A 26,429-nucleotide genomic window follows, 5' to 3' on the forward strand; every position below is an offset into this window, starting at 1 on the left:
TATTGACCCCTGACTCTATTCAAGGCCACCATGGAAGTGGGGAGGGGATAAAGGGGTATGTAAGCTTTAATCTCTACCCTCAGAGAACACACAGCCTGATGGGATATGGGTCACATCTACCTGCAAAGATAACTAATAATGTCAGGCAAACATGCCAGATGTCAGGGTATGGTGCAAACACCAAAGCTGCTGGAGCCAGAGCGGAGCCCTGCTCTTGGGGAGGGCTGGGGGCAGACCCTGGAAAGCTGACTCCCGATGGTCCTTGTTTTTCCACAGCCCTGTTCTGTGCATACATGGGAGCAGCCCTCTCCAACATAATGTCAGTGGTAAGTTTGGGGTCTCCTGACACTACCCTAAAGTGCCCCTCCCCAGCCAGGGCTTCAGGACATTTGGAGTCTTGTGATTGTGTTCTGGTAGCTAGCACTCCATACAACACGCTTGTCAAGGTTTATCCAGGGTCTGTGCAGAGAAGGACTGGCAATAGCATACATGTGCCTCTGAGGGTGTGTGTGTGTGTGTGTGTGTGTGTGTGTGTGTGTGTGTGAAAGAGAGTATTGTAGCTAGCAGTGGAGAACATGGATGGACAGATGGATGTACTCATGTTTGGCCGGATATGGGAGATCACCCCTGGGGGATTTTCAGCTCCATCATTAAAAGATTCTGATTGTGCCCAAAGGTACCAACACCTCAAATTCAAACCAACTACTCTGACATGATAAATCCAGAAACCAATGCCCCATCCTCAACCCCTACCGCATCCTTCTCTCCCAAGGTCCCCGGAACCCAGGAACATTTTCAGATCCCAGTGTTTTTGATTTCAGGTTGGTGTGCCACCAGGCACCTGGCCCTTCTGCCTCTCGGCACTCACCTTCCTGCTCCTGACGACCAACAACCCGGCCATCTACAAGCTCCCACTCAGCAAAGTCACCTACCCAGAGGCCAACCGCATCTACTACCTGACAGTGAAAAGCAGTGAAGAAGAGAAGTCCCTCAGTGGTGATTAACCAAGTTACAGGCAGAAATGCTCTTTGCCTGCACCTGGGTCTGCTCCCTGTAATCTCAACTCTGGGTCAATCAGCTCCAGCACTCACTTTCTTTGATTCTCTTTGTTCCCGTGTGGAACCAAACACACCTGTAACTCCCTTTCCCTGGTGCTGATTTTCTCTTCCTGCCCAGATCACCTTAACTAACCATTGTGCATCGTTAGAGGAAGTTGGTGAGGAGCTTGCTGGCACTAGTAGTAAGGGATGTGTTTTCAATGTCATTGGCTTAAGTCTTTTGGAAAGGTGATTAAGAGATGATCTTCTTGGCATGTTTAACTAAATAATAGATGCTGTGAAACTGAAGTTGCTGAGTGGTTCCTGAGTGGGTGAAAATTCGGGGGATGCAGGCACCACGGTGCACGGAGCTAAAGGCTGATGGGCACATACAGCTTTCCATTAAAGAGAGGAATTTCACACAGGTAGTTTTAAAGTAAAAACAGGGACAGCTAGGGCACTGAAAGTGTCTAAATAGGGAGCCTTGAATGTTCAGGGGTCAAAGTAAAGGACGAGAGGGTATTCCGTAGCAGGAAGGAATCAGTAAGTTAGAATCCTATATGACTCATGATGAAGGATAAGCATTTCTCAGTGTAGGTCAAGCCAGCAACTTTGAGCAGGGAATTCAGTTGAGGAAAGTACCTGAGCTCAGTATGTGAGAGGCTGGGGAAATTTATTTCATTTTCCTGTCTGCTTGTGGGTGTTGGAAGCTTTATGAGATTTATGATACTTTAAACAAATGGTTAGGCTTGAGGAGAAGAACAAAACTTATCCATGAATTTCATAATTTGCCTTCCCAATTATAGGCATTAGCTTACATTCAATCTTTATTTATATATAGATCAGGGGTTGTCAACTTTTTCCCAGAGAGTGTCAAATAGTAAATATTTTTGGCTCTGGGGGCTATACAGTCTCTTACGAACACTCAACTCTGTCATTGTAGAGCAAAGCAGTCTTAGACAACATGTAAATGAGTGATGGTAGCTGTGTTCCAATAAGACTTTATTAAGCAAGCAGCTAGATTTGGCCCACAAGCCATAGTCGGCTAGTCCCTGATGTAGATGATCAATATAACAATGCTTAGGAGCTGGAGATCCACATAACAGTTATAGGAGCTGGTGGGAAGTGGGCAGACCCAAAGGACACCACCATGTCCTTTACACCAGATAAAGCCACAAGGCATTTACATGCTGGGTGATAGTGTGAAGATTCTTAGGAAATGGAGGGCACTCAAGGAACAGTGATCAGTGTGACTGGAAGCAGGAAAATCTGCCCTGAGGCTCTTTCAGAGACTGACAGGCCCAGTGATGAGCACCAAGAGGCGCAGTTTTACACGGGGACTTCCTTCCACACACATGTCTGGGAACCACCCCAAGGCTCACCCTCTCCGGCCCCTCGCTCTCTTTCCCCTCTGCCAGCAGGTGCACCACCACGAGAGGAAGAAGAAAACTCAGGCCCTTCAGTGCAGGGGTTTCTAGGCAGGAAGAGGAGGGGGGCTCTGGGATCTCAGGGTTATAAGGGAGCATGCAGGCCAGGTTGTCCCACCATCCTGTGATGAGTGATCCCCTCCATATGGAGGATGAAGGCTTCTGGGGCTCAATCACCCAAAACGGAGGGAGACACCCTATCCCCACCCTGGCTATTCTAACAAGAGATAGAACCAGAAACCCCATTCATTCATTATGGGCAAATTGTCGTAGGAAATCCCCTCTTCTCTCTGTTAAGCCCTTGAGAATCTCCATCCGAAGCACTGGATCTGATGGGAACAGTCCTTCAACCATGCTTTCTATTGGATTTTCAGGAGAGGAAAACTATTTGGATATGAAAAATGCTTTCAGCTCAACTGGACAAGATTATCTCTCCCCCTCCCTTCTCTCCCCACACCACTTCATAGTTTGTCATTTACAAGGTACCACTTTGGTCACTGGTATCTGGGTTGTTTTTCCCTCCCAAGTTCCCCCTTTAACCCCCACAGGAATTAAAAGTTAACTGTAATACAAGCTGCCAAACTCATTTGGAAAAAAATGGATAAAAGCTAAGTTATTCAGAGAAAGGAAAAAGTATGTCCAGCAAGTCTGGAAAAGCCACAGGACCCCAGAAACTCTATAACGCACTGTGATCAAGATGGCCAGGTTATATATGTACGAATAAAAAAACACATTATCTGCTAGTGTGATGTAAGAAAGAACCGCCGGGGCCAAGTATTATTAATCACTGAATTCTCTGGCCAAGAGGAGTTGTACAGGAGGGATAAAATGTTAAAAAAAAAATCTTTGGGGGCTAAGAGGCCAAAAATTGATGGTAATTTTTCAAATTTGGTCAAACAATCTCCTTCCAGAGGCAGAACAATTCTCATTAAGCCAGGCTGGTGGGCAGAAGCGGCATCTCTCTCTCTCAAGTATGGATGAGGGTGGGGTAGAAGTGAAAATCCCCACCCCTCTAAGAAAACTCTGCCCAGTGCAGGGCACTCTTCCCACAGGCCATAGACAGATGGCCAGATGTCCTCTAAAGTAGCCCAAATAGCCTTTCGGGACCTGAGAGCTAGCTCCCTGGAGTGATCTTGTCCCACCTTCACCAGAGCTTCGCCAACTACTGTCCCCTTGAATGAGTATGTCACGAGCCCTAACCTTACAGATCCTCACCACCAACATGGGGTTGCTTGGGAGCAGGCCCCCAGGAGGGAAGGAGAAGGGCTTCAGGGAGCATATCATAGCTGTTTTCCTACTATCACCCCAAACTACCAGCAGCAGCCCTTGGGTATACAAATGATAGTTGAACATAAGTATTTATGGATGAACAGAAATAAGCAGTCATTAAAGAGAGTAGGAATGTATGTGTAGGGTTGGGGATAAGGGGGCTTTAGAGGAGGCACTGTCTTAAACTATCTTTCCCCAACATACCCCTTTCTCCCTCTCTCCACTGTCTCTTCCCTCTGACCTGGCCATCTCACCCTCCCATTTTCATCTTCTCTCCTACAACACTGATGAGTTCTACTATCACTGTGAAATAGTTTTGTTCTATTTTTAGAACAAAAAATTCTATTTTTTGTTCTATTTTTGTGCTGTATTTTTAAATAATCTTAAATCATCTCTCCTGTCTCTTCTATGATAATTGACATAATAAATTTTTTTACTTCTTCTTGGTCAAACTTGGGAGTTTGCTAGGGAATAATCCATTTTCTTTAATTGTAAAATTTTGTTGCCATACTATTACTCATAATATTCTCATGATAATTTCTATCTCTCCTGTTATCTGTTGCTTTGTCTCCTTTTTCATTTCTAATCTTATGTAATTTTACTCTCTTTTGCTTAATCAGGCTTGTGAGGGCTTCATCCATTTTATTGGTTTGTTTCAAAGAAAGTTTAGAATTTATTTGTCCTTTTCTACTCATTTTTTTTCTATGTCTTTTTCCCATTTTCTCGTGGTTTATTTAAATGGTTTTCTTCCTAACGTTTTAAAATTCATATAAAGTTCCTTTATTTTAGATCTTTCTCTTTTAACAACAAAGACATTTTAAGGCTATTAATTTCCCTCTGAGTACAGCTTTAGCTGTGTACTGTAGGGTTTGGAATAAAGTATTCTACTTTCATCAGTTTTAAACAGTTCATAACTTTACTTTTTATTTCTCTTTGATGCAAGGATTATTTAAGAATGTGTTTTTTAATTTCTAGCACTTTAAACTTTTTGATATTTTTTAACTTCTTATATCTAGTTTTATTGGATTATGAGCAAAGAATATGGTCTGTTCAATCTCTATTTTAAAATGTTATGCATTTTTCTGTGTGGCCAAGTATTTAATTGATTTTGGACATACAAAATGCAGATTTTTGATTTGAAGGAAATACATATTAAATTCATTTATTAATTGCATCATTCAACTCTTCTATGCACTTATTTATTTTTTGTCTATGAATCTTAATTCTGAAGTGTTTATTAAAATTCAACTATAATTGTATAGTTTTATTAAACTCTCTTTATATTTCTGAAATATTTGTCTCATATATTTAGCAGCTACATTGTTTGGTGCCTATGGACTATGACTGTCATTGTTTCTTCTTAAATTTTATCTTTTACTATTACAAAGTACCCATTTTTATACTCATTAGTGCCTTTAACCAAATTCCATCTCAGCTGACATTTATGTTGCCATACTTATTTTCTTTCTGGTATTTTCTTTTTTTTTTTTTTTCTGGTGTATTCTTATCCCTTTATTTTAAACTTTATCATTTCCTTTTAACTTTATCATTTTCTTTTAACTGTTTTTCTGACTTCATTCACTCATTCATCCAGAAGATATTGTATGGGGAACTATTAATATGTTACTCAGGCCCCCCTGACAACAAACCAGGAAAGAATCAGACCAGTTCCTGCCTTCAAGGAATTCACTATATGGGGATTTGCCTGAGCAGGTGATTAGTCTCACCTAAAGTAAAGGTGAGGATGTCACCACAGACTACCTGTGCCACATAAGGTCACAGCACCAGTTTCATGATTTTGAGTGAATTATCTTGTCGAGTTAGTCTTCTGTTTAGGAAAAGTATCAAGCATGATATTAAGGGTTTCAGGAAAATTTCTATGCCTCTTCTCCTCTTGTCCTCTATCTTGCCATTATCTGCTGCCCAAACATTCCCAGCCATCCCTTCAGTTCAAGTCTTTGAACCTGTTAAAATGTAAACAGTCCTGGGAAGGTAACACAGTAAGCATGATCAATCACTTGCATCTTAGTTTGAAGGAGTCACTTCTGAGAATAGGTTGGATGAAAAAGGAGGGGAGAGTACAAAGGAAAAAATGGGTAGCACATTCTGAGAGCATCTTTGGCAAGGGAGGGCATGCTGACATGGGGCCGGGCTGGGTGAATGAGGTCAGGAGGCCCCTTTGTTTCATCAGGAATGATGATGAAACTGTCGTATTCGGCTTGGAGAAGAAACGTCTGGGGCCATGACTGTCCGTAGTATGAGGTAACACATGTGGAAGAAGAAGTCAGTTTACTCAACAATACTTCAGAGCATGGAATACGGACCACTACATGGGAGTGCTAAGCAAGCAGATGTTGAATCAGTGGAGAGGGGTGCTTTTTCACAGTGGAAGTTGCCTGGAAAATGGTTGTCCTGTGAGACCCTGAGCTCAGGAACAGGGCTGGGGACCTGTTGGAGATGCTTGCTTTGGGTGGATGTAGACCAGCTGACAACTGCAGCCTCTCTTCCAGCTCCAAGTTTCAGTGATTCTATAGCCCTGAGTTCCTACAGAAGAATAAGGAGGAGGTATCATTAAGGTGGCAAAAAGGTAAGAACATGGAGATAAATATATCAAAAGTATACCATTGCTGCCATTATAGCTTTTCCTAGAGCTTGACTAGTTAGCCATTTGGTCAGTCTACCAAAATGCTCAACATGGCTGCTTGTGTGAATGCAAACTGAGGGGCCAGCATCACTCAACTTTGCCTTGTCCTTGATTTTCTCCTCTTCATCACTCTCCCCTCTCCAGGGATCCTTCTTCTGGTCAACCCTCTAAGATCTGCCCATCAAAAAACTTAATCTTCCTGGCCTACTTCTGTGGCTACATCAAACCTGTGTGCCCCAGTTTGTTTGTGCTTCCTGTATGAGTCTGAGCTTTGTCTCCGCAGGTCATAAAGTCTGTGAGGGCCTGGGGACAACTATTACCTAAAACCAGCTAGGAGCTGGCAGTTTCAGTGTGGGTATGATTTCCACCCAATAACCCACAGTCTCACCTGACAACTTTAAAAGGTATTCACTTTTTAATGTGAGATTTTTCAACTTGCCTGGGCTTCCCTGCCTCTTGCCATTCAGAGAAGATAGAAGAATCCATAGAGAGCACTTCTGTCCCTAATGGAACTAGAATTCCAAGGCCCCAAGGAGGGAGGCAGGGGGCATTGCTAAATAAGTCCTTATTCTCTGTGAACTGATAACTAGGAGTTGCCAGCCCCTCCTACAGCTGCACAGGCTGCTGGAACAGAATGAAGTAAAGGAAGTAACTCTCCGGGGAACTTCTAGCTCGGCTTTCATTTATTCCACAGGAACTCTAGGCTTTTCCCCTGGAGGAATCTGACCTCCCCAAGTTTGGCTCCTGGAGGTCAATGCAGGCTCCTCCCCCCTACGAAGTTGGAAATGCAGAGTTGAAGCCATGAGCATTATGAAGAAGACTTAGTTCTGAAGTAAATTCTGATGACCAAGCCCTCCAGGAGATAATCTGTATGCATAGATTATCTTGGGGATACTGCAGAATCTGAGCTGTGGCCTCTGGTAAGACCCTCAGGGGACAAGAGTCCACCTCAGTCTTCTGCTTTCCAGGAGCACTCGACTGCCCCTCCCCAATCTAGGGTGCGTGACAGATACTCACCACACTTCTGAGTACACAGCTCCATTTGGCTCATGGAACGTGTGAGAATTTCCTGGATGGCTCCTCCCTCCCGGGTGATCATTTCTTGTCTTTTCAAACTGGTTACACGTTGTACGTGGGTAGCATCTCCCCGTCACTTTTAGATGCTTAAGGGCTGGAGTGAACACACCACAGGAAGTTCAGGAGCCTTCAAGGAGAGGCTAGAGTAAGAGGTCAAGAGATGGGCCTCCAGAGCTGAGCCAAGAGACCAGCCAGCTGGGGGGACAAGGAACGTGTCCTCAGCAGACAGCCATGGGCCTTGAACTTGCAACACCAAAAGAAGGCCCCCTGTGCAGGAAGCTGACCTCTTGTCAGTTCCCCACCCCTCCCTGGAATGTGGGTCCCTCCAGGGCTCCTCCCTCACTCTTTTGTTTGCTTTCCTTCTTCATGAGGCCCTCCGTGATCAGGACCCCTCCTCTGCAGTTCCAAAACACCTGGCCTGGTGAGAAGGGGGCCTTTGACGTCAGTGGGGAGTTTGTCTACTCAGGTGTAGCTAATATCCTCAGTGTGAGGTTCTGTTTCTGAACTTGGGTAGCCACCTCACACCCTGTCACTGAGGGGGGTTGGGGGTATACATGTGCAGGGGTGGGGGTGGGTATACAGTTGATGCTTGACCCATCATACTCACAAAGCCAAACAAAACATGTTTGGATTGGGCCTCATCCCCAGACTCCAGCCCACAAGAGCCCCGCCTCCCCAAAGGCCTCATGGGACTTGGGAGGGCCGCTTCCCTAATATATAGAGCTCAGAGTCCTTTCTGGATGCGGGGGTTAGGTCATGCCCTTCTTGCTCTGAGACAGACCCCAGGACCCAGTCAGCAGAAGTCAGAAGGAGGAAAGGTCCAAAAATTTCCACAAAACCAGAAAGACAGCATCTAGTATTAGGCTGTGCAGAAATATCCATCAAGACGCTGATGGCAATACTGTTCCCCAGCCTGTGCCCTGCCTGTGGTGGGGGGAGTTAAGGGAGTTCATTGAGGTGGGAAGGCAAATTGGCACCCTGAGGAGACAACACTTAGGTAATTGCTTTAAAGGCAAATACTGGAGCAAGAATTCTAAGGAGAGGAGTAACTGGGAGGTGATGCTTGAGGGAGGACAGGGAAGCTATTATCAGGCAGTCCAGGCTCTGGCCCTTTAAAGGAAACCTGCCTGATCAAACCAGTTTGGAGGAACCATGGTAGCCAAACCAGTCTTCCTCAGGGAGTTTAGGAAGGTTGGAGAGTGAGCAAGCTGCAGGAAGAACGTTGTCTTTCCTCTCCCTCTTCCTCCATGGTACCCTTCCTCAAGTGGAAGGCGTGCACAAGGCATAGGGTTAGGAAACACAAAGGGAATTTACAGAAAGCCAGTAAGAGGATGAGCTGTGGGCCCTGGGAACTGAAGGGGTTCGGCTTTAGGGAGAAGTCCAGCGCCTGAGTTGAGGACCAGAGACGCCGCCCAATTGGAAAGGAGCTTCTTCCTAAATCCCGGTGGTCTAGATTCCTCCAGCCCTGTGCAGAAAATCAAAAAGAGCTCAGGTAAGAGGTCCTGGGGGAGAGAAATGAATCAGATAGAGCCCTAGCCAACAGGACCATCTATCTGACTTTTCAAAGGAAGAGAAAAAAGGTAGGCCAATCTTTTTCCATTCCTTTCTTCTGCTGAGCTGCAGGAGGGCAATCCTGGGGTGGGGGACCTTATTAAGAACTCCAGAGAGAGAGTTCAGATCCTGGAAGCTTGAAGCTGGAAGGGCTCTTAAATAGTTATAGTTCAAACCCTTTACTTTTAGATGAGGAAAACATGGCTTGTCCAGGAACCTGCCCAGGTGATAAATGAGCCTGGACAAATGCCCAGGTGTTCTAACTCATAACCCTGAGCTCTTCTTGCTTATCTAGTGATGGATCCAGGTTAACCCATCAGCCCTCAAATCCCCTTACCACCTACCTGCCCACTGGATGAGCCTTCATATTATTTATCATCCTTTCCACAACTCTGTAACCCACAGCTCTGACATCAGTATGGTTCCCAGGGCAGCCCCTTGTTGAGCTGACTGTGGGATGCTAATGAGGTAGATTTGAAAACCTTCTTCCCAGGAGTCCTTCCTTACCTGCTGCTTCCAGGGTGGAGGCACCTGGTCCAGGCTCCTTGGCCTCTCTCCTCAGGTCCTGTACCCCTTCCACAGACAAGCCAATAGAAGTAGAGCATCTCAGGAACTGCAAATATCTTAACATCCCAGCTTAACAGCCCATCTCCTCAATGGCCCTCTCTTACATGGTCATCTTAGATTACTTTAGACATGTTGTGTATAGCTACAGAGAGTGGATGTAGAAACATCCAGAAGGAAACAGATAGCCATGCCATGAGGAGCAACATTCCAGGACATTGAAGTTATCTGATCAGAGAATGGGATCTCCTCAAAAACTGGCCCCAAAGGATATGAGCCTTGGTGAACTTGCTGAAGTTAGGCCATCCTGTGAGTCTTGGAAAACCCATGGCCAGGCCTCTGCCTACTGTCACATACCCCTTCTCTCAGACTTGTATAGCATCCACACCCTCATTTAAGATTAGAGGGGAAAAATAAGTTTACTCTCAAGTGCCAACTGTGACTAACTGCTATTGGTTGTCTGGAGCTTTGTGTTAAGAAGGATTCTGAGGCTGTATTGAAACTTATTGGGAAAGAGTGCTATGATCAGTTAGCTATGTTTGCCATTGGTAATGCAAAGAAAGGGTGGCAGAGAAGAGGATGTGGGGAAAGGGTGTATGGAAACATTGCCACAAGAGAAGAAGCTGGTATACAATGGCCCAGAATTTCCTTGGGCTTTCATTGGATGGCACAAATGCAATGGTACACAGGTGGGTTCTTTTTATTTGTTTTTGGTGACTTTTGTTACTCCTTTTAGGGTATGATATACTTCATAATTTTTTTTTAAATAAAAAAGTCACAAGTCCATTGGTATCACTTGCGAAGGCTCCAACTGTCTGTAAAACACCTACACTACATGGGAAAAGAATCAAAACCAGGACGTCAAAATCTAGCTCCATGACTAATTAGCTGTATAGCCTCAAGGAAGCTACTTCTCTTTGGGCCTCAGTTTTTTTCTGCTAATGCCTAGACCTAAAGTTCACTTGGTTATAAAGGATTGATAATTTCAAGTAGTTTCATTTGATTGGAAAATTTTCATGTGCATTGTAACTATAAAAGTCCACCATGGCCCTAACTCCAAAAGATGGATCTAGGGTACCTTCTGCAAATAATGGAATGATCCATGTGGCCAAATAAGCCAAGGATGGCTTCATGGAGGAAGTAGAACATAAAGCAGACATTGAAGGGTGCATAGAAACTAGGCAAGAAGAGGCACAGAGGGCCAGAGATAAGGCCAGAATGCCAAGGCAGGGTGTGTGTTAGGCAGAGAAGGCTGAGCAGGTTGATGAAATCAGCTGTATTGTGGAATACCTGGAAAGCATGGCAGAGGACTTTGAGCATTATTGTACTCTTGGCAATAGGGAGCCATGTAGATTGTTGAGTAACAGAGTCATGTAATGATATGGTCTAACAGTTGAAGCACAGAATGGATTGAAAGGAGGGAAACTGACAATGTACACAGGTAATTCTGAGGTGTGAGCTCGGTGTAAATAGGGGAAGGAGAGTGAAAACTCACTCTAAAGGAAGGTCAGTCAGGTGTTACCCCAGTGACAGAATGGGCACTCTGACCTTTGGGCTCTCTTCAGCCTCATTCATGAGGTTGTAAATGAGGACCAACTCATATATGCTAATTAATATCTTCATGGCATGAGACAGAGACACCAAAGTCCCCCCAGTACTCCAAGCCTTCATTTCCTCCTCTATGAGGGGGCGGGTACTGGGGGGGGACTGTATGAGAGGGCTGGACTGGATAATCTCTAAAGCCTTTTCCAATTCTAACGTTCGATGCCTCTGATAGTTTATAAATGATCTTTGAAAATGTCAGCTAAACACAACTTCACAGGAAAAGATAGCACCTCATTTACCACCCACAGGTATCTATATCACACACACACATACACACACACAGAGTAGCCTTGAAAATTACACATCACAGTGCAAAGCTCAACTTCCACATGGGGAAACATATGCCCAAATTGTGGCCAAAGTGTTATCCTGTAGAACTGGGTGTAGGAAGAAATCAAGTTATATACTATTGTCACTTCAAAAAATCCTTCTGGCATCGTAGCTAGGAAATTACCTCATGGTGTGTGGTTGTGTCTGCCACAGTAAGTTGGAGGAATAAGAGACCCAGTGATCTGGGGAGGGATGACAAAAGGGTCTTGATAGTAGGTTCCAGATCCTCTATATGTTGGGCATTGCTAGTGATAGATGGACAGTATTGGTCCACCTCCAGGAGACAGGAAAACCTGTTCAAAACATGAGAAAGACAGCTTGTAGAAGGAGTATAGGTAAAGGCTTGAGTAAAGGTTGATTTTAGTAAAATAGACTAGATCATTTTTCTTCTGAAAGAATGTCATATATGTTTTGGGTTTGTTTTTTTCCCCTCAAAGAAATTGCAGTAAGCTTCAAACTTGTATTTGACAGGTGGGCTCTTCTGTAAAATGTTTTTTACCCAGGATATTTGAACGGATTGCATTTTCTGTATGTTAGCAGTCAGTAGAGGTGTGGGTACTATGGGATACTACTCTCCAGAAGAAAAAAAAAGTGCTTCTGAACAAATCATTATGGCTCATGACTATTCTTTTCTTCTCTGAGTCAATGGGAGGAAAGCATCACTGGACTCTTGCCTGTTAAAACACAGGATGGTGGCAATCCTCAAGGGCAGGGACCATGCCCCTAAAATGGTCCTGAACAGCCCCAGTGTGAAGCTACACACATTGGGACACTTGAAAGGCTTGTTAGAGAAGGAGGGAGCAGCAGTTCCTACACCAGGTGGGAAAGCCAAGGAGTTACTCAGCTGCTAAGGTTTACCTGCAGGTTCTCAAGGACAGAGCTTCTCAGCACATATGTAGCTGAGCCACGAGAGCAAAGCCCTTGGTCCTCGAAGCAGACAGAGGTGGGCTGGTGTGGCCAGAGTCCTCAGGCCCAGGCCGTAAACATCATTATCTGTTCTCTGCACCATGCCACACAGTGTTATTTTTATGTGTGCCATGATGCTGGGGGGCAGGGGGAAGGGGAAGCTGGAAAGAACTCCCCAGAGTGAGTTATTGTCAAAAGGAAATTTGTTCTTGGGCTTCAGAACACCCAGCTGCCCTCTTCCAAGAAGCTTTGGGGTTTTCAACCACCTGGTGTAATCTCTTGTTAACCAAAACAAATCCCATCAAGCAAGATCTCTGTCTTCAGTGGCCTGTTTTATTCTCTCTCATTAACTGGGTTCTTCTATCCACTCATGAAGGATTTCTGGGTTTCTGGTTGGTTGGTCATAGATGGCCAATCACTTTATCACATCTATAAACTTCCCTTCTTTTCTCCGGGTACTGCTGGAGATAATCAGCTCTTGCCCTGAAACTTCTAAATCCCTACACAACTCAGCTATTACCATCGTTAACCTATGAAAGGCTCACTTTTATTTCAATATTTATCAAGCATTTAACATTTACAACGAGATATCTTATTTTTTTAATAGTTCATACCCCGAAATAGCCAACGGTTGTTCATTTTACTATTCAGAAATTAAAATGTGTAGGATAATTATCCCTCATTAATGTATTCAACAAATACTTCTGAGTGCCTACAATAGGCCAGGCTCATGCTAGGTGCTGGAAATGCCAATATAAACCTCTGTAACCCAGGCTGTCAAGGATCCCACTGTCCTGTGAAGGTGACAGACAGGAACACGAGGTAGGAGTGGGTGATGGTAGGTATAAAATGCCAGGCCTGCCCTGACTTAAGGACCCACCCTGCCCAGAGCACAAGCTGTTCCAGAGACATGGCCTCCCTGAAAATTATTTTCCCCAACATTTTGCAAGCATTAACTTCATCTTCATAACAATATGAGAACGAAATAGCAGGTACCCTCCGAAATATCTGTCATCATTCTATAGGTTGGGTTTGCAAGGTCAGCTCTACGGGGTCTGTATATCTCCTTCTGAGCGCCGTGCTTGCAATGAGGGAAACTGTCGATGAAATTACTTGACTTGCAAAATGCCGTGCAGAATGAGCGATGCTGGTTCCCAGCCAGTGTTATCGTTGTTTTCTTTTTTCCCCACCACACCAATGGAACATTTATTTCTAGAACATTTGATAGATGTGTTCATGATATTTTTGAAATTGCCTTTATCCATTATGAAAGCCCTGAGAATCTGTCCCAAAGGTAGTGGTAAGTTGCTATCACCTTAGCTTTAAGTATTTTCACAGCCTCAGGACATGTGTTACTTTCTCTCCTATCTTCCTTGTGGCATCCTTCCCACCTGTCATCCTCACCGCTTAGCCGGCACATCTGGAGGGGCCATCGCCCTCCCTGGGTGGTTGGTCTACAGCTCAGCACTCCCGTCCTGCCCACGGGAGGTCCAGGAGCAACACGATGTCAGACCACATTTGGGGCTACCTCCCCAATCACCCCAAATAAGAAAAAAAAATGTGTTCAAGGAAAAGAAAGATACTCTTCATTTTTGTTTCTGTGGCTGGGACATCGATTCTGGGAACACGTAGTACTGTGGACCCTGACCCACTTTCCTGGGCTCTGAGCAAGCAGCACAATCTAAGTGCTGAAAGCGAAGGGCCAGGGCAGGAAACGGGAGCCAGGTCTTCTGCGGCCATCCGTAGAGCAGCGAACTGGGAGTCTGGAGACCTGGGTGCAGCTCCTGGCTGTGCCATAATTAATAAGCTATGTGACTTGGGTGGGGGGAGGTGATTTCTCTGGATATGGGAGGTAGACTGTGATCTTGAAGATCCATGCAAGTCTGAACCTATGATGCTAAGGTCAAAATATGGCTCTGCGCAGGGCGTGGCTAGGGTGGCTGAGCCTTGGCACATAAGAAGTGAGAAGCATTGGGCCAGCAGAGGTGCCCTTCCAGCCTGGGAGGTGTACACTGTGGACTGGCTATGGGAGAATGCCCTGCTTTGCCAGATGATGCAATAATACCCCCTCGGTCCGCACCCCCCTGCCCAGAACCTATCTGCAGAGGTGCCCTAGGGAAGGCTGACCTTCCACATGTGTCTTAAGCACAGGGTCAAGGGGGCTTCTCCAGCCTCTGGAATTATGGCTCCATGGTGACCCACGGGCAGGGTGATGAGTGAAAAAGGAGCTTTTTTCCCATCCCGAGCCTAGAGGGAAGGGACACAGTCACATGTGTGACCTTTCGGTCTGAGAGTATAGACAGAATGCCTTCTTTGCTCACACATGTCCCACATACTCCGGTTGTTGGTCCTGCTATATTCTCAGCTTTGCTAAAGCTGTTTCTACATGAGCAGCGTGAACTAGACCAGTTTTTTCAAACTTTAATGTGCACACAAGTCAGTTGGAGATCTCGTTTAAAAAAAAACAACAAAAAACTTATTCCAATTCAGTGGGTCTGAGATGGGACCTGAGAGTCTGCATTTCTAACAAGCTCCCTTGGATGTCCATGAAGCTGGTCCACAAACCAGACGCTGAGCAACAAAGCTGCAAAGAGGACTGAGGGCTGAGAGCCACATGGCTCACTGTTTGTAGGATGCTTCAGAAATCATCTGAGCCTCAATTTTCCATCTTTTGGTGATAACAATGCCCAAGTGAGTTAACTTACAAAAGTGTGCAAATGTAGTAACAGTGTGAAAGCTCTCCACTATTCCAGGCAGCCACTTGATCATCTAACTCTAGACTTCACTGGAACCACAAGCAGAAAGAGTCAGAAGTGTCTGTCTCGGGGACCACCACGTACTCCAATTAGTCAGTGTGGGCCGGGTGTAGTAGGGTTTGGGGCACGCATCATGTCAAGCCGTCAAGTGACCTGACGCTGTCAATTCTCAGACCCAGTTTGAGAAACTCTGTGCCACGTGATAAGCTACTCTGTTCTCCACAAGGGTAGAAATGTTTCTTGTAGCTGATTGCAGCTTCTTAGCTCCCCACAGAGCAAACCAATGTGCACAGAAATCACCTGGGGAATCTTGTTGAACTGTAGATTCTGATTCCATCAGTCTGGGTGGAAACTGAGATTCTGCATTTCTAACAAGCTCCCAGAGGAGGCTGGTGCTGCCGGTCCAGGGACTACACTTTGAGTAGCAAAACCCTAGATGAGAGGTTCTCAGCCCAAACTGCACATTAGGGCCACCTCCTAAAACATCTTGGGCATTAAAAACTCCAATTTTTAAAATGGGTCTGGGGTAGGGGTCAGGCATTTTTTTAAGCACCCAGGTGATTCTGATGTGCAGCGAGCACTGAGGACCCACACACACGAACTCCCTACCGCAGGCGGAGGCCAGGGCACCGGCTGAAGGACGGGAACGGGTGGTCGGCTCGGGCCCACCATCCACGCCAGCCCGAGACCGAGTGAAGGAGGTCTTAGAGCAGTGTATTACTGGGGAAACAAGGCAGGCTGGCCTGTCCATATCTTGACACTGATAGGTGTCTGGGATGCAGTTTCTGTGAGGAAAGGAAGTGGAAGTTTCATCGGGAAGAATGGAAAAGAAGGATTTTCCGCAGATACTGGCGCGATCACTGCTGCAGCTCACAGCACGCTGCTCCTCTGGCTCTGCACACGATTTCCCTGCACTCTGCTTGCCTCTCGGGGGGTGGTCCAGGGTGGGACACTGACCTGTCTTGTTTTGCCCCCGGCCAGGCAGCGCTGGGGGGCCGCCGCCCACGACGAGCCCAAAGGCAGATGAGGGCTCGGAGGCTGTGCACCCCAAGCCCAGGAACGTGTTCCACATCGAATGGTCATCCATTCGCAGAAGGAGCAAAGGTGTGCGCTTCCCACCCACCCCCACCCCTGACCCCGCTCCCGGGTCCTTGATCTGCTCACCTCTAAAATGGGGACCATGGCAACACCTCCATCACAAGGCAGTGGGGAGAGCCACAAGGGTGAGGTTCAGCCTCATCACCCCCGACCTCTGACCACAGCCACGGGTTCCAGGGTCTAGACGCCCCAGGGCAGGGAGACTGGAGCCAGGACAAGCAGCTGACTCTGTCAGTCTAGGCCAGGAGGTTGCAAACTTCACTGCACATTGGAACCACCTGCATCTCATTCCCGGAAGTGCTAATCCAATTCACCTGGGAAGCAGCCTGAGTGGCAGAAGGAGCTTTAAAAGCTCTCCATGAGGGAGTTCCCTGGTGGCCTAATGGTTAGGATTTGGCCCGTTCACTGCAGAGGCCTGGGTTTGATCCCTGGTCAGGGAACCATCCCATATGCCGTGCAGCACAACCAAAATACAAAAAATAAAATAAATAAAACTTTGCACTTTTAAAATGACCCCAGAAAAAGCTCTCCATGAGATTCTAATGTGCTGCCAAGTCACAACCACTGGTCCTGATGCTGATGCTGGTCCTGATGCTAGACAGTGGTGATGTCTAGACAAGGGAACAGATGGAGAGCCCTGGAGGGGAGGGGCTCCCAAAGGTCAAGAGGAGGGTCTAGAGGGCAGCCAAAGCGGGGAAGCCAGAAACTTGAATTTGGACGCTGAGGACATGTTGTGTCAAACAGGGAAGAGCTGGCAGTGGGGGAGGGGTGTGGGGTCAAGTGGGGGTCTCCCCAGTCAGATGCATGGTGGGAGCAGCGTCATGAAGACCCAGGGCAGAGGGGCAACCTAACTTTGCCCTCCAGAGAAGGGAGGCGACTTGCCCAGGGTCACACAGCTGGTGAGGGCATGACAGGGATAAAACTGATTCCTGGGTTAGCGTCCTTTTACAGTATCACATGCTTCCCAGAAGCATGTGACTTTCTTGCCCCAGTTTGTCTGAGCCTCCTTGTTTTATAGCCAAAGTAGCCAGCCAGAGAAATGGCCTGGGGTGGTCTGGGGAAACCTCATACACTGGGGAGAGGGCACCAAATTAAATCAAGGACCCCTTTAGCCCAGGAGTTTGTGTTTGACAGAGGCCCCAGGGCATCCTCAGGAAGAAAGCATAGTTTGCCTCAAAAAGTTAACAATCTCCCTGCAAACATATTCTTAGGATAGTGGTTGGGGGCTGGGGTGAAAGAGGGCCTAGCAGAGAGCCCCACGCAAAGGAGCCTGGGAGGCGGGTTAGCGGAAGCTGCTGAAGAGCTGGCGCTTCAGACAGAAGCAGAGAATCCATCAGGATATCAAACACACTAGCCTCACAGTCTAGAGTCATCCTCTTTGCTTCCTACTCTTCCTTTCAAACTTCCTTAATTTGTTTCTTTTGCATAGTGTAACTTCCCAACCACACTGGTATTTGCAGTCCCTGCTCCTTCAGATGGGGGAGCTCAGAGCCATTGACGTATCGCTTCTAGTGTTTAGGTGCCCTGAAATCTCATGAATGCAGACAGAATGGCCAATTGAAGATACAGGGCATTCTGAGCCCAGACAGCCATTCTCACACTGGACCACAAGAGGGCACCAGAGCATAAACAGCAAAACCTCCAAGGGCCTTCTTTCATGTTACTTAAAACCTTTCTGAAATTACTCACCTTTACAAATAAATTATCTTGTAATAATGAAAAATACATTCAGAGCTACTTAATAGCAGTTTTCTAGAATTACAAGGACATGCCAAAATCTGTTTCAAGTGACAACATGGATATCACTTGTCTTAATCCAACAAGAAGCTGCTGCTAAAATACCTAAAACTCTAAGACATACATCCTAAAAATACCAAAACAGCTGAGGTTATCCAGTTGGAAAAAGTTGTAGTATAATTTGAACACAGACGTATGGTTTGGGCAGCTTAATGCTTTATGAGCAATAATGCCTCATAAATACCAATCATCGTGTTCGTGTGGAAAAAGAACCCTGGGTTCAGGGCTCACAGACAGCTTTGTTTCCTCACCTAAAAAATAGGGGAGTTGAATAAGATCAGAGCCTCTTAACGAAAAGTCAGCTGAGTCTCTGAATTCCCTAAATTCTTGTAAAATATCCAATTTACATGAAGATGTGAATTTTTTTCCCCGAAGAGCTTGCCCAATTGGGTGTGTGCAGTAGCAGAGGAGGGGGTCCTCCTGCCCCAGGTGCAGAGGCTGGGGCATCCTCACTGGGGTAGAAAGTGCTGAGTATTCCAACTTGAGCCTTGCAGGAAATTTGCTGCTAAGGTGCCAGGGTAGAGGTCCTAACAGATGATGTTCTCCCTGCCAACTCCAGTATTTGGAAAAGGTGAACACCAGGAAAGGCGCACCAAAGACCCTTCTCCCCACCAATACCGGAAGCCCACGGTCGAGTTGCTGGTGAGTAAAGAGTGGCCCGAATCAGGGGCAGCGCCCACATCACAGAGTCCGCAGCAAGGTAGAGAGCTGAGGTCCAGAAAAGACATCCTCTGATTTAGGCAAACTTTTCTTGAGTTCATATTTCCAGAAACATAATTATGTGGGATAAAGATGTCTACTTTTCAGTTTACTTTATAAAGTTTCATATTTCTTTTATTTTAATTATTTCTTATCCATCTTCCTCTGAATCCAGCATTCAAGCACTTAGGAAATAAGCTGGTGCCAATTTTCAAAACAGAACATTTACTTGTTTAATTTTATGGACAGTTAAATTTTAAAGACTAGACATGCTAGGGTGGGAGGGGATACTTTCTTCTGGAAAGAGTATGGTACAGTAGAAGTAATATTTGTTTTAAAAAAAGAATCTAAAAATCTGTGGGTAAATCTAAATTCTATCATTTGACCTTGACTTTTACAAATGAGAACCTCTCCATCCATGCCTGAGACCTCATCCACAGAATGAGGATAAAGATGTTGTCTTGTTATACTACAGTCATGAGGGATTGGTTCCAGGACACCTGATGTGTACCAAAATCTGTGGATGCTCAAATCCTTTACATAAAATGGCATAGTATTTGCATATAACCTACACACATCCTCTGGAATACTTTAAATCATCTCTAGATTACTTACAATACCTAATACAATGTAAATGCTATGTAAATAGTTGTAAGTACAATGTAAATGCTATGTAAAAAGTTGCCAGTGTGCAGCAAATTCAAGTTTTGCTTTATGAAACTTTCTAGAAATTGTTTTTGAGTATTTTTAACCTGAAGTTAGCTGAATCCATGGACGATACAGATGGCTGAGTGTGCAAGGCTGTTGCCCATATTAAATGAGGTAAAAGATCAAACAAAACAAAAGATATTCTGGTCTACAGAAACAAAAATGATTAAATAGCAATTTCACTAAATACCAAGTGAAAATCTTAGCTTGTTCCCAAGCAAGCAAGTCACTCCTCAGCGTGAGAGCCTCAGAATGTGGGAGCTTCTTGCCCATCTCTTGTCCCTGGACAGGATCTGGACACCATGGAGGAGACCTCCGAGATAAAGGTAGAAACAGGCATCTCCAAGACTTCCTGGATTCAGAGTTCCCTGGCTGCCAGCGGGAAGAGGGTCCGCAAAGCCCTCGGGTACATCACAGGAGAGATGAAGGAGTGCGGAGAGGGACTTAAAGGTAAAGTTTCCGTGAGAGCAGCCCCTGCTCCTATCCCTAAAAATGTCCCCTCTGGTCGTCCCCCAGGAAACACACTGCACAGATCTCTGTAGATGAGACTGAGTCCCATTTCCATGGATAGTATAGGATAGGATAGGATAGGGTAGGGTAGGATAGGAGTTTCACTCTTATAACAGACACGCAGTCTCTCAGGATGTAAATGCCAATACATGTAGGTGTGCAAGCTCTCAGTTCTGAACATAACAGTCATGTGCTTTCAAATATCCCCTCAGAATGTCACATTGTACACAACATTGCAAAGCAACAATACTCCAATAAAATTTTTTTAAAAATAAAGAATGTCACATTGTAGGACTGGGATTCTAGAGCCAGCATTCTAGAAAAATGCCTGCCCTAGAGATGGATCGTGGGAGAGCCGTGTCTACTATTCCAATAGGTTCCCGTTAGCAATCCTCCAGACCTCATGCCATGGGTTTGATGCCTGCTGGGCTGCAAGAGTTTTCTTTCTGGATCCCTCCTCTTGAAAATTCATGCCACTCTCACAGGGGCACAGGTCGCACAGGGTACCCACTGCCTGAATGACAACCTAAAGACCACAGCCAGCTCTCAGTGGGTCTGAAGGGTTTTCTGGGCAGTCAGATGCCCCCTCAGGTTCTTGGTGTACCCTCCTCTGTGGCAGGTGACAGCAGGGAGCTGAACCCACCTTGGACGCCCAGCTTCCCTCACCCCCTCACCCTCTGGGGCCTCGCCTAGAGGTGTAACAGCTGAGCCTTGACTGGTTCTATTTCAGACAAATCCCCAGTGTTCCAGTTCCTCGACTGGGTCCTCCGGGGCACATCCCAGGTGATGTTTGTGAACAATCCCCTCAGTGGCATCCTCATCGTTCTCGGCCTCTTCGTCCAGAACCCCTGGTGGGCCATCTCGGGCTGCCTGGGCACCGTGGTGTCCACCCTGACAGCCCTCATCCTGAGTCAGGACAAGTAAGTCCCAGGAAACCCAGGGTCCAGGCCTGAGACCACAGGTAGATCCCCGTGGGGACATTCACCAGCCTCACGTCCTCACTGCCTGGCTCCCGGCTCAGAAACCCCTCACAATAAGGTCACTAGTCACTCAAAACAACCATTCCCTGGTTACTTTTAAAAACCACACATTGTCTAGGGGACTGTGAAGGGTTGATGGTTTGAAGAGGTGTGTGGTCAGGCTCCAGCTGAGAAAAGCCTGACTCAGAAGGAAAATCAAGAAGGCAGTGCCCTGCGTCAGGCCTCGGGGAACCCCTTCTTCACCAGCCCTCCCCCCCAGGTCCGCCATCGCAGCCGGACTTCACGGCTACAACGGGGTGCTGGTGGGGCTGCTGATGGCTGTGTTCTCGGACAAAGGCGACTATTACTGGTGGCTTCTACTCCCCGTCATCGTAATGTCCATGTCTTGGTAAGTTTGCTTCCAAGGCTGTGGGTGTAGATCAAGGGCTGCCAGCCTTTCTACCCCAACTCCGTGACTGTCTGTCGAAACTGGAGTTTAAAGAAGCATTTCCTTAGCTTGCACATCAGAAACAGCCACTAGAAATAATTACTGATGTTAGACAGCAACAGCACCACTGTGCTAGGTGGTCTGTACACAGTATCTCATTACATACCCTCCTTTACTCTTCATTTTTGTAAGATCTAAAAGAGCCCCTGGTCCTACCCCGGCAGAGCACAGGGAAGAGAACTGAGGCCCACAGAAGTTAAGAGTCATACTACGGGGTCCTGTCAGTGTCTGGAGATCTTCCCATCCCTCCTGCTCCCCCAGTGCTACCCTGTCCTTGAGCACCCTGACCAGACAGCAACAACCTCCCAGTGTGGGCTGCAGGCCCAGCCCTGCCCAGAGCCCTCAGACGGCCAGGCTCCAGGTCCTTACTCACCTGCAGAAACCACAGGGCACCCCGGCCAGGAGTGCTCTCAGCCTCAACAGACATTTGCTGAATGATTGAATGAATGTGATTCCCCTCACCATCAGCCCCTTTCCCGTGCCTGCGCAGGGAGCCATGCGGCTCTTCAGGGAAGGTCTGTGGCTCCCCACCTTAGGACCTCCCCTGAAAGCCCTCCTTCTGAAGTTGAGTCTGGGCGTCCACCCTGTTGCTGTGCAGGGACAGAGGAAGGAGGTCCAGGGGAGGAGCTGCCCAGGGCCAGTCAGGCTGGGAGAGGGAGCCAGCCAGCTGCTTTTCCCTGGGAAGGCACAGGGGGCCCCCTAAACCCACTCAGGCTGGTGTCAGGGCCAGGGGGCATCTTGAACAGCATCTCCTGTGCTTCTGCCCTCAGCCCCATCCTCTCCAGTGCCCTGGGCACCATCTTCAGCAAGTGGGACCTCCCGGTCTTCACGCTGCCCTTCAACATCGCAGTGACCCTGTACCTGGCGGCCACGGGCCACTACAACCTCTTCTTCCCCACGAAGCTGCTGCAGCCCTCCTCCTCCATGCCCAATATCACCTGGTCGGAGGTCCAAGTGCCCTTGGTAGGTATCGTGGAAGGTGGAAGGGCAGCATCTGTCCAAACTCAGTGTTAAAGTGGCATTTACTTATTTTGCATGTCAGAAACATCCATGAGGGGCTTTCCTGGTGGCGCAGTGGTTGAGAGTCCGCCTGCCAATGCAGGGGACACAGGTTCGTGCCCCGGTCCGGGAAGATCCCACATGCCGTGGAGCGGCTGGGCCCGTGAGCCATGGCTGCTGAGCCTGCGCGTCCGGAGCCTGTGCTCTGCAACGGCAGAGGCCACAACAGTGAGAGGCCCGCGTACCGAAAAAAAAAAAAAAAGAAAAGAAAAGAAACATCCATGAGTAACAACTATTACCAATTATACAGTGTGAGACACTCTATCTCAATATCTCATTAGCCACCAGCTTTTTCTTTCCTCTTTTTAAGAGCTAAAACGGCCATTTTTGGCCGCACAATGTCCTGTCATAGCACAGGGGGAGAGAGTAAAGCCAGGTTAAGAGACTGCCTGAGGTCACATGGTTAATCAGTAAGGAGCAAAGTCAAGACTAGAACTCCCGCCTCCTGACTCCTAGACTTGGGTTCTTTTATCTTTTTTTTTTTTTAAAAAAGCCTTTTTGATGCTTTACTCCAGTTTCAATCCAAGAGACTCTGTGTATTTTTTTCCTCATTCAATGTCATTGAATTATTGAAGATGTGCACATCGCACACACTGCCATCTGTTGGCTCGACAAGTCTCTGCTCCAGCCTGGGGAGCAGCTTCCCCTTGCTCTCTGGGGCATCCTCAAACTTTAAAGCACAGGTGTTGCTCCACTAAGAAATATCTATATAAGAGATTTTTAAGCTTTTGGCAAGTATTCTGTATATACTGCTGACCGCTGGAAGTCTGCCAAACTAAATAAGAAGCTACTCTAAAAGCGTTAAGTCAGCCTGGAGAACCATGCCCATCAGCCTTCTTTTCTAACTGGGCACGTTTTCTCTGAGGTCCCCCTACTCTCTGTTACACTAAATGACTCCATAGGCCAGAGCTCACTCTGAGCTTTGTTATTGGCAATTCATCATCTAACCACAAAGCCACCTGGGCTTGTTGAAGGGAATTTGTGTCAGAAATAATGGTGCCTAGTTTCTCTGAACAGTTCAAGGAGACAGCAGCATGGCAGGGCAGAAAGAGCCCTCCATTTGTCCAAGACGCATTATCTAGGAAGAGACGTATTCACATTAGCCCCATACTTGTTGGTGTGTGTGTGTGTGTGTGTGTGTGTGTCTGTGTGTGTGTCTGTGTGTCTGTGTGTGTCTGTGTGTGTGTGTCTGTCTGTGTGTGTCTGTGTCTGTGTGTGTGTGTGTGAGTGTACCTTCATGAGCCAAAGGTGAGAAAAGGTGCTGTTAGCAGTTCAGCCCCTCAGGCTTCCCTTTCACGATATTAAACCAATCAGTATCTTTTGAAGTCAAAATTGCTCTAATTGGCGTGCTATGGGGAAATGATGGTAGAAAAGGCAAGTTTAAGATATCTTGCATGCTCCAAACCACACTTTCAATTGAAAAGATAACTAGGAATTTTGTAAAAATGAAAAAAATGGAAAATATTGTACAAATGCTTTAGAACCCCCAAATTGCCAGGAAAGACAAATTCAATGTTTGGTGGTTATTCTTTAAGAAATACCTTTCTGGCCAATTTTGAATGGATTATGGTAATAGTGAGTATGTTTTGTCATTTTGACAATTATAACTAGAGCCTTGAGTTTTGGGGAAACAAGTGGTAGATGTCAGAGAGAGGGTCTAGACCTCCCAACGATTTTGAGGCCCCACAAGCTCCTCTGCTCTTTGGCGAGGGGAGAGCGTGCTGGAGGGTGCATCCGGCTGGAGACCAGAGGAACCAGCACCACTGCCTCTGCACCAAACTCTCTGCCTGTCCCGCCATCCCCCGTGTGGTGATGCCGGAGCCCAGTCTTGCTCTCTGTCCTGGGATAACGGGGGACGGAGCCCAGAGGGTTGCCCACTAGACTACCCTGCAGTCCTGTCCCTGCACACTCTCGTGTGGGGCGAGGGCCCTGGAGCTACAGGACCTCCCTCCCCTGCACCCCAGGAGGAGTCCTCAGAGGACTTGGGCTGAGGGAAGAACTGCCTCATCATGAAATATACACAAGGGGAAGGACGGACCCCAGTGCATCCCAGCAGGGCCCAGAGCCCCTCCTGTAAGCGTTTCTTTGCTCAAGGGCCTTTGGCCAACCTTCCAAAATACAGGACCCAATGTCAGTTGCTGGGGAAGCCCATGTGCCCTGGATCCTTTTCCCAAACTCCAGAGTACGTGTGCAAGTGCCCACTCGACATTGGACCCTGGCCTTCCTGTCTCATTCACACACAGGTCTGCTACCTGAGACACACGGAGGCCTAACACATCAGGGTTCTCCTCCATCAGCCATGTGACAGGTTTATCAATAAAACCCGCAGATGCCAAGATACCACCTGCCCAGGTGCTGCTCTGTGGATACGAGTCCAGCTCCTCGCCCAGATGACGGCACAAACGTGACCACAGCCCAGACATGCTGTTCTTGGAAACAAAAAGGACCATTTTTCCATCTAATATTTAGCCTTCTAGTCATGTTTTTAGCTTTAAAAAAATGTTACAAGAGTTTTTCAACCCCAACTTTGGTCAGACATCTATTACTTTTCTAATGAATAACACCCTCATTTGAAGTATTCAGTTTCTCTTCACTGAGAGTTTAGTGCCTTACACTCATGTTTCTAAATAAAGGAAATGACATTTTAACCCCTTATTGTTCTAAGAACTTAAGATTAAAACAATAAATCTTGTGTACCTTTTAGAGTGAACCTATTTGAAAATATCTTGGAAAACTGTTGCAAAATATTAGTGTGGAGGGTTTGGCCCCAAACCTTTTCCAGCCAAGCTTCAAGTTGTCTCTTTTGCCTCCATAATTGCATGTGCTCTTGTTGGACCTGCAGCTTTTGAGAGCCATCCCTGTTGGAATCGGCCAAGTGTACGGCTGCGATAACCCCTGGACTGGAGGCATTTTCCTCATAGCTTTGTTCATATCGTCACCTCTTATTTGCTTGCATGCTGCGATCGGATCCGCCATGGGGATGTTAGCAGGTTAGTGTCATTATTAATTAATGGGCCCCTTATTAATGGGCGATAAGGATGCTGTATATGGGGCCTGCTCCAAAGAAAATGGTGCCATGTGTCTTCAGTGCTCCACCAGTTTATTCCTATAAACTCTCCCTCCTTCCATTACACCTGCCTTTCCATTTTGGGTGCCGGTGCCCTCCTACTCCCCTGAGCAAAAGCTGTCCTCAGGAAAGGCTCTGGTGTTAGTCATTTCCACCTCAGTATAAATTAAAAGCTGGGGAGGAGTTGCTTCCAGGCATGTTTATATTTTAAGTCTTATCTCTAATCACGATAAGAAGCATTTGTCCTCCATTAGAGAACATTAAGGTTCTGTTAGCCCGCCTTTTTCTGGCAGGGAAGGGACCTTCTCTGGACTGCTCACTCAGACTTCAGATCACTACTCAAAAGGGTCCCTTGTACCCATACCAGCTTAACCACTGATATGCATGTGACTAAAGCCATTTGTTTCCTTTAGATGTTTTTTCACTGAATAGTCAGAAGTCCTTTTTATACATACTTTGGTGTTGATAACCGGTCTGGGTTGAGGACTGTGGAGGGCTTTGGGGCTGGTGGGTGGGCCCACGCGACCTGCACAGCACTCAGCCTGTCTTCTCCCCCAGCCCTCACTCTCGCGACACCCTTTGACTCCATCTACTTCGGGCTGTGTGGCTTCAACAGCACGCTGGCCTGCATCGCCATAGGAGGCATGTTCTACGTCATCACCTGGCAGACGCACCTCCTCGCCGTCGCCTGCGGTGGGTACTGCCAGCGGGATTCCCTTTCCACCTCAGATGATGCCAGTGTCCATGCCCACAGGGAAACCGCCCCACGGAAATTCTGCTGGTCCTCCAAAGATAAATGGGAGGATGTGTTTGCTTTATAAAAGCGTTTTTATTTTAAGCTGTTTTGAATGGTCCTTT

General features: G+C 46.8%; 1 protein-coding gene across 1 annotated transcript in view; it reads left to right on the forward strand.

Moving 5' to 3' along the window:
- Positions 1–26,429, forward strand: part of SLC14A2 (solute carrier family 14 member 2) — a 56,357-nt gene that overhangs the window by 25,682 nt on the left and 4,246 nt on the right. The window contains exons 8-17 of the mRNA XM_022561811.2: positions 277–326; positions 822–996; positions 16,148–16,270; positions 18,621–18,703; positions 19,759–19,918; positions 20,709–20,898; positions 21,218–21,346; positions 22,216–22,408; positions 25,347–25,494; positions 26,130–26,264. Of these exons, the coding sequence (XP_022417519.1) occupies positions 277–326; positions 822–996; positions 16,148–16,270; positions 18,621–18,703; positions 19,759–19,918; positions 20,709–20,898; positions 21,218–21,346; positions 22,216–22,408; positions 25,347–25,494; positions 26,130–26,264 (1,386 nt within the window). The remainder of the gene's footprint in view (positions 1–276; positions 327–821; positions 997–16,147; positions 16,271–18,620; positions 18,704–19,758; positions 19,919–20,708; positions 20,899–21,217; positions 21,347–22,215; positions 22,409–25,346; positions 25,495–26,129; positions 26,265–26,429) is intronic.

Source organism: Delphinapterus leucas, chromosome 14 (assembly GCF_059928025.1).
Source record: "Delphinapterus leucas isolate spDelLeu-1000000601 "Yukka" chromosome 14, BTC_Dleu_Yukka2, whole genome shotgun sequence".
In the NCBI taxonomy this organism is placed as follows: Eukaryota; Metazoa; Chordata; class Mammalia; order Artiodactyla; family Monodontidae; genus Delphinapterus; species Delphinapterus leucas.